Below are 8759 nucleotides of genomic sequence, written 5' to 3' on the forward strand. Positions count from 1 at the left end.
AGGTTGTTGTTTTGGCGAGATTTGGAGTGCTATAAATCATTGATTTTTTCGTTTCTGCCTCGTCTTATTTACTGCGATTTGCAAATATTTTACACCTCTTTTCCTTGTCACTCCTTCCTTGACTCCTCCCTTCCTCTCTACACCTCCTCCTCCTTGTTCCTTGCCCCTTCAATTTCCCTGTTACCTACCCTCTCTCTAAGACTGAACCACGAATAGAGAAACTTAGCATCATGATCCAGGACCAAGGCTCCCATTAAAATCAGTTTATCATTTAACAGAAAATATTTATATATACTTTTAGTTTGTTTTTGTGGAATGTGACAAAACATTTTTCCAGAAGTGGGGTTTTTGATTAATAATAAGCCTTAAAATTTATTATCCTATAATGAAATTCAGTGATGTTAGTTTTTTCTTTTCCAATCTTATAGTACCTATCTTATAGAAGGATATTTACTGTCCCCTACTTTTACAGCCAACAACTAGTAATATATAATAATACTTATACAACTAAAATAGTGGGGTCGCAGTCATGGCTTGAGGTGCATGATTGGGGTCGTCTGAAAAAAAGGTTGGGAACCACTGTCTTAGTGTTAAGACGCAGGGGATTTTTTTTTTGGGGGGGGGGGATTTTACAGAAAAAAAAGGTGCGTCTTATACATGGGACATATGGTTCACTTTGAATATTATGACCATTTTATAATGAAATATTTTAAATATAGACTTAGAGCTTCTTATTTAAAAACAGAAAAGCTCGTTTGAATGTATATGGCCAGTTTGAATACGTGTACGCACTTGCTGCTTGAACATATTATGGGATAATGCCGTGTGCCATTTTATTTTTCCTTTGAGCAGTTTACTGAGGACTGCGTGTTTTTGCAAGTGGTTATTTACGGTAAAATTGATGTGTGGGCGATAAAAGAAATGATTTTTAAGAAAAGAGTAATAAAAAAAAGATTCTTCTCCTTATTTGAATCCTAAAGTTTCTGCGAATTATTTGGAGTAATGGATCTTTGCAATTGACTATGAGTGGAAAATCCACAATGACTCGTAAGAAAAATATGTGACTGTGAACAGACACATATCCTGGGGAAAATGTCGTTAAGAGAAATATTCAGTAGCATGCATTACTTATTGTTTGTCCAAGTAATTTCTCTTACGGTTGTTTGAGTGTTTTTGCCTCCAATTTCAAAATGGTCAAATTCTATAAATACATTTTGGGTACCAAAGTTAATGACGACTGCTCAAACAATATATTTTTCCTAACGTGGGAAAACTATCAATGGTGCATTAGAATATCATTAAACATCATATTGGCATCATCACAATCAAACAAAAAAAGATTAACAGGACTTTTCATATATATGTCAACCGTATCATAAGAATTGAGTAACACGGGTCATCCACAGTCTTGTTATCATCCAGTAATAATAAACATAATGGTGTTGTAATTAAGGATTTATTTGATGTGATTTAAGCTGGGATTTTATTTACACTGATTGCTTTACATACATAAATTGAAAATTCCTTATATAATCTTCAGGAGTAGTTTTCCCCCCAAATGTTGCATGTGCCATTTTAAAGTTTAAATGTCTCTCATTAGCGGCAAAGGAAAGAAACAGTACAAAGTCCTAGAGAAAGACCATGCATATAAATTACAAAATCGTACCTGAGATGGCCAGAAAATGGCTGCTTTTGATGCTCCCCTGTTAGGCCTTCATAGCTCAAGTGATGGAAAAATACACGGAAGAAAAAAAAAAAAACGTGCATCATTTTCAAAAACGATTGGGTAAAGTTCAGGGTAGAACTATTACTTTATGAATTCTGAAAGAAAATATTAGGCAAACTAAGCATGCACTTTAGTGATATTTAAGATGGTTGGCATTACTTCTAAAAGAAATTGGAATGCAACGTTGCAATATTGTAGGTGACGGGGCAAAACGTCTTGGCTGCAGTATTCAGGATGCTGTTGCCCTTTGCACTAACTGGAGTATTCACTGTCAACTTGTTCCAAAAGTGCAGGGTGTATGAGCTATTGAATAACTGTGAAGGAGAAAATAAGTTATATTAGTACTTGGATTATATTTCTTGAATTATTGTATTCTCCTTAATGCAATCTGTGCTTGAGGTTGATTTCTCTTTCACCCTCTCGTCGATTTGTTTTAGAAATACTCATATGAGAAACATCAAACGTCGTCTTTACCTATCTAATTTCCTTTCTGTCACTTGTGATGTTGTTCGTCTCCTTACTGGACTAAATTAAAGGAGAATGACGTTTAGTTTACATTTCACCCGAATGAGTGTTGTGTTTGTATTCAGACAACGTTTGGACCGCTCTCTGTTTTGAGTAGTTTTTCCAGTGTTCTATAGGAAGGCTTCACCTGAAAATATACTGAGCAACCCATTAATATGTTTTGAATATAGTTACTTTGTTTATTGGTGTTTATTTTGCTGTATTGAACTATTTGTAGCCCTATATTAAGTAAACATGATCGAAAGTAATTGGCATGAGCAAATCTCGGTCGGGCTTGGGCGACACTACCGCCATCTACTGAGGGAAAAATAAACTTCAGAAAAATGGGACGTTTTCAGCACTGGTGAGGAGGACTGACTCCTTTGGATTGCAATTTACAGTTTATCCGGTATTATTGTTCTGTTTTACAGGGCAATGTAATCTAGAAAGAAATTACTTTCTACTATAGAAAAAATTCCGCTCTCTTAAAAAATGACACTCGTTCCAGTCGCAAATAAATATTTTCAGAAATTATATATATATATATATATATATATATATATATATATATATATATATATATATATATATATATATATATATATATGTGTGGAAAAAACATACTGGGGAAACTGTATGTAATGGTATAACAAGCCTTTTCTTCTTTATGCATTACATTTTTGGATGTATGATAAACCGATGAAAAAATACAGCAATATTGAGCTGCGTAATCTAACATTAGCAATGTTAGCGTAACATGCTAACATAGTAGTAGCGTTTTTCATTTATTTTTCGCCATTTTCCTGGTCGGTTGTAGTCGCTCTCGTTCGTTCGTTTGTACATAGCAGGTTTCGACCTTCTGCGCATAAACTCCTCCCCCCTGCGCATAGACTCCTTCTCCACCAATAGGATTTCTTCTTCTCTGCCCACCAAATTTAACTATTAGACTTCACCCTCTTTATTCAAGTATATGACTTGATCCAGTACAACTATACCATTCCTTTTATGTAATACCCTCGTATACATATTACGTTTGACCCCAATATTACTCGTTTTATTATCTGATACCATATAAAATCACGTCATTTTATATGCCATTAAATATTATTTATCATACACCCCATTTTATCTTGCTATATTACTTTTATACATTTTATTACCTTGTCACGTCCCGATTTCACATAAATACTTGCTCAGACAACTTTCCCATTTTAGTTCAATCATGTTTACTCTCTAGACTCTATTTTTTTTCCGTTTTACCAATCACGAACCCATACGTATGGAAAATTTGCTCAGGGGGTAGGGGTTGATATTTCCTTACCCCGTTCCCTTATCTCTTCAAGTAGACTCTTCATTCCCCTTCCAACAAATCCTTTTCTGTGGAAACCTTTTTTCTAGTCAGGTCTTTGTTATCTCAAGTGAGGTTTTTCTTTCGTATTTTGAGATGGAAGTTATAGGAATACTTAAAAGCATTTGCTAAATTTAACGTGGAGTTTTTTGATACGTCAACCAATGTTGATAAGTTCCTTAAATCACATAATGTAATACCTCAACGTTTACAGTGCCCCTAATGCTGTTCATAGAAGTTAAGACGTCACAGTCTCAACACCTCGGTGACTCACAAGTTTCGTCGTCTGGGTCATAAAAGTAATTCAGTGATTTCTTTAATTTGAATGTTTTTATTGTGCGTAGCTCAACATTACCACTCGCCAGTAAAAGTTTGTGACCTGGGAAGAGGGTCCGGGGCTTGCCCCCGGCTAGGCGTTGTGACCTAGGAAGTGGGTCCGGGTGCTTGCCCCCTGCTAGGGGTTGTGACCTGGGAACTACTAGGTTAGGTTAGGTGGGTTTGTTAGATTCTGAACCCTTTTGTACCCTTTTATATATTGTGCAAAGGGTATATGGAAAAATGCTTTAAAATACACATGCTAATATTAGCGTAGCATTGCTAACGTTAGCAATGTCAGTGTAACGTTGCTTACATTAGCGTAACATTGCTAATGTTATCGTGCACAGTACACACGTTCTTGATGAGTGAAGTAAGGACGGAATTAGAACAAGAACCAATTTATTTAAACATTTTAACAGAAAATATATGTTTTCCTGTAAAAACTAACGTGATTTAACTGGTTTTCAACTTCATTTCATCCGCAACAACAGCAACCAGTTCGGCTAATTGAAGTTAGTTGAACTGGTTGTTCTGTTGTTTGTGGTTGAGATGAAGGTCAAATTCTGTTAAATCACGTCATTTCCTACAGGAAAACATATATTTTCTGTTCGAAATGAGAATCTGTAATACAGTAAAACTTTACCAGGACTATGAAAATAGTGAGTGACGCCCTTATTAAGAGAATGCGACTTGCCCTGGATGAAGTGATAGGTTTGCAGTCAGTGAGTAGAAATAGAGTAAAAGTAAAAGTGGTACCTAGCATATTTAAGAAACTGATGGAGAGATATGAAGACGAGGAATTTAGTTCAGACAAGAGTGGAATTGTTCAAGTCTAGAATCTAAGTTCATCTATAACCTACGTATCAATAAGGAATGCCAGATGATGTTTCAACTATAGTTTTGTTGAAATATGGAAAAGTTGGGGATAGAAGAAAAAACAGATTTTCATATGGCCCCTTTAAAGGATTATTAACGGGTGTTCAGACGGCTGCAATGTGGTTAAAGGAAAATATAACTTCTTCCATTACAACCTATGGTCATGCTATGTCCTTTATTTATAATGGACAACTACGTACATGCTATAGATGTGGAGAAGAAGGACACATGATAAAGGATTGTGAGTATGAAATGAGTAAACCCATGTTAAGTGAAGAAGAATTCCCAGAAATTAAACTGAATAGGAGAAGGACCGGAAATGATTTATCAGCTGATTTATCTCTGCTTTAGAATTAGATGTAACTCGGGTTCTACCAAATGTTGATAAGAAAAGTGGGACTTGGCATACTAAACAGGATGTTGGCAATGAATTACGAATAACTTAAAGAGGATAAGGCAATGGACACGAAAAAATTTGATATTTCGGATGAAAGTGATTCCTCGGACAACATGTATAGAAATCGTTTTAAAAAACCAAAGCATTGTTACACTTTTTGTTTCTATATTAATCTTTTCCCCTTTAATACTTTGACATTCAATACATACATGTTAAATATTGCCACAATAAATGTAAATGAGTTGAATAAGGTAAATAATCAGATGAAGTTAATTAATTAAATGTTTTTGTATAAACTTCATATGATACCTAAAAAATTTGGTCAGATTCTCATAAATTATTTTCAAAATCATAAAGGAGGTTTAGCTATACTTGTTAATAACACATCCAGTGTGGAAATTTTAAATTTAGAAATTGATGTAAATTGTTTCGTTATAAGTGCGGTATATAGAGTTTCAAATGATCGAATTCAGATTATGAATGCTCCTTCAGGCAGTGATAAAAAACGAGAAAGAGAAAATTTTTTTGGCAGTGATATTTTATATTTCTTAAGAAACAATATTAGAAATATAACAATGGGTGGAGATTGGAATAGCATTACAAACATGAAAGATTGCTCAAATCCTGATAATGATCTGTCAAAATTGCTTCTGGACCTAAAACATAGATCAAAATTGAAGGATGTTTGGTTAATCATAAATCACCAAACTGAAAATAGTTTTCTAAGAGAGAATTATGGTTCTAGAATGGATAGGTTTTATGTCAAAGATTTCCAAAATAATGTTTTTAACATTCATACAGTTCCTTTCAGTTGGTCAGATCACTGTGATGTAAAATTATCCTTAAGATTAGAAAATATTGTAAAAAAAGGGAAGGGATACTGGAACTTGAAGTGTAGTATACTTTAAAAGGATATTACCGCAGATAATTCTACTATATGCTGGGAATTTATTTGAGGAAAGAAATGTAATTTTGACAATATAATTTTGTGGACGGAATTTGCAAAAAATTAACTTAAGAATTTCTTCATTAAATGCTGAAAACCAGTAAATATACAAAAATACAGTCTGTTAAATCTGCTAAAATATCAGTTAATGGGGAAATCTAGATTAGAGCCTGGTAATCTTGATATTGGAAATCGGGTGAAAACAAGAATAAAGGATATTCAAAGGGAAATATGTAAAGGTGTAAAGGTCAGGGATAAAGTTTAAAACCATTTGAAAGGGGAGCAGGTATCGGCGTATCTACTTGGAAGAGAGAAAGGGGCAATTGTTTTTTTTAAGTAAGATAAAAAGAAATGATGGGAGTGAAATAATAAGCCCAAAAGCCATCATGTATTATGTTAGAGAATATTTAGAGAATCTATTCAGGAAAGAAGAATGTCATATGGATAGGCAAAATGAGTTCTTGAATATCATAGAGAAAATTACAGGAGATGAACATAATGCAATATTAACAAAAACCATCAGTGAAACAGAAATGTTAGATGCCATTCGGGGCATGAAAAAATGGCAAAAGCCCGGGGATAGATGGAATGCTGGTTGAGTTTTATAAGAAATGTGGAATATTGTTAAAGGGGATTTTATTGAAATGATAATGTTTGTGTTCCGGAACAAAAATGTTTCAAAGATGAACAATGGGGTTATATCCATCATACCGAAGGAAGGGGATTTAGATATAATTAATAACTGGAGATCTTTGACAATGTTAAATGCTGATTTTAAGATAATAACAAGAATCATATCAAGACGGATTAAAAAGGATTCACATTTGATGATATCACAGGAGCAATTTTTTTGTGTTGAAAATAGATAAATTAACAATTTGAACTTTTATATTAGAGATTTAATATTATATTTAAATGAAAATTAAACTAATCCAGCCTTGATGGACTTGGATTAGTCAAGATATTTGATCGTGTCGATCATAATTTTCTATTTTGAATACTACAAATCTTTGGGGTTGATAACGATGTTGTTAATTGGATTTATAAGTTATATTCAGGTGCTGAAAGTGTATTATGTATAAATGGTCATATCTTTGACCCTTTTCCTGTCAATAAATCTGTAAGGCAAGGTTGTCCATATTCTATGATGCCCTGTACCATTTATCAGGAAGTATTTTACAGAATGATTAAGAAGAGGCTGTTTAATTATGGTTTACAATTGCCAAATGATATGCATGTATTATTTCTAGTTTATGCAGACGACTCAGTTATAATTATTACTTGTGTTATGGCACTAGAGGAATGTTTCAATGTTATCATAGAGAATGAGAATGCTTCAGGTGCAGTTCTCAATAGAGGGAAAACTTAAATTTTTGGTGTTTGTAATTGGAAAGAGAGGGTAGCATGGGTAGATTATGGTTTAAAAGTATTGACAAGTTGTTGTAAAATATCAGGAATGTATCAGAGCAACGATTATCAATAGAGTTTAGATTTCAATCTGAATAGATTAGAAAGTAGCATAAATAAAATTATTGGGATCTATCATAACCGAAAATCAACAAAGTTTCAAAGAGCAATAATTGTACATTGTAAAATTCTTGCAAAATTGTGGTATACGGGACATGTATACCCAGCTCCAGTGGATTATGTAAAACGAATTCAGAAAAGTATATTCAAATATTTGTGGAGCAGCAACTGTGAACCTGTAGCAAGGAAAACTATGTTTTTGTCCAAATTAAGAGGTGGCTATGGAGTTATTGATATCTAGTGTAAGGCGAGGTCAATCATGTTTAGCACATTTCTAAAATGTTTAAAAGATCGTTGTTTTGGTTACCAAATAATTGTTTATTATTGTAAAGTATGAGCTACGTACCTTATAGAAAATGAATGCCAACATCAGGATTGCACTATTTTTACACCTAGTTTTTATGAAAGTATGATAAACATATTACAAAGTGCTAATAACATGACCTCATATCCACAGATGAGAACGAAAGTGGTATATTAACATTAAATGAAAAACAGTGAATATGTTCCAAATATTGAAAAATTGTATCCACTATTCAACTGGAAACTAATTTGGGAATATGTCAATAATAGATATATACAAAATAAAAGTAGAGAAATCTTGTTTAAGCATGTTCATGTAATTTTAAGTACAAATGATAGGCGGTTATGGATACATAGAAACTAATATGCATTTGGTATATTTCTGTTCTTTAGTTAAGAATTTGTTTTTCCTGAGTATTCGAATTGCTTAGAAAATGTTGTGAATTGAATAATAACAGGTTAAGAATTATAAAACTAGTTTTTGAAGCTAACTCAAAAAGGGATGAAAATACAGCAATGGTAATGATAATGGATTTTATTTCAAGTATCTGGATGGCAAGACAATTGGGAATATGTGCTGCTCAGCAAATTATTAAGTGTATAAAGAATAAATTGTTAAGTACATTGAATGTAAATATTATTGGATATACGAATCATGTTAAAAATATTTTCACAGATCAGTATGTTTCTAACTTAAAAACCTATTTAGAAAATAATAAAATTGTAATTTTTTTATATCATAATAGATACTCTAATATATATAGAAAAATGTAAAATATAATTTGTAAAGGCATATTTCTTAATAAAAGAAAAA

General features: G+C 32.8%; 1 protein-coding gene across 3 annotated transcripts in view; it reads right to left on the reverse strand.

Annotated features, from left to right (window-relative positions):
* Window positions 1-1459: 1459 nt before the first annotated feature.
* The window catches only part of LOC137648610 (lactosylceramide 4-alpha-galactosyltransferase-like), a 135858-nt gene continuing 128558 nt past the window's right edge, over window positions 1460-8759 (reverse strand). For 2 of the 3 annotated variants that reach the window (XM_068381538.1, XM_068381539.1), the window contains one exon: window positions 1461-2040. In XM_068381538.1, coding sequence (XP_068237639.1) covers window positions 1888-2040 — 153 coding nt within the window. In that variant the 3' untranslated portion in view covers window positions 1461-1887. Of the gene's footprint in view, window positions 2041-8759 lie in introns of all 3 variants that reach the window. The other variant, XM_068381540.1, reaches the window with a different exon arrangement.

Source organism: Palaemon carinicauda, chromosome 10, assembly GCF_036898095.1.
Source record: "Palaemon carinicauda isolate YSFRI2023 chromosome 10, ASM3689809v2, whole genome shotgun sequence".
In the NCBI taxonomy this organism is placed as follows: domain Eukaryota; kingdom Metazoa; phylum Arthropoda; class Malacostraca; order Decapoda; family Palaemonidae; genus Palaemon; species Palaemon carinicauda.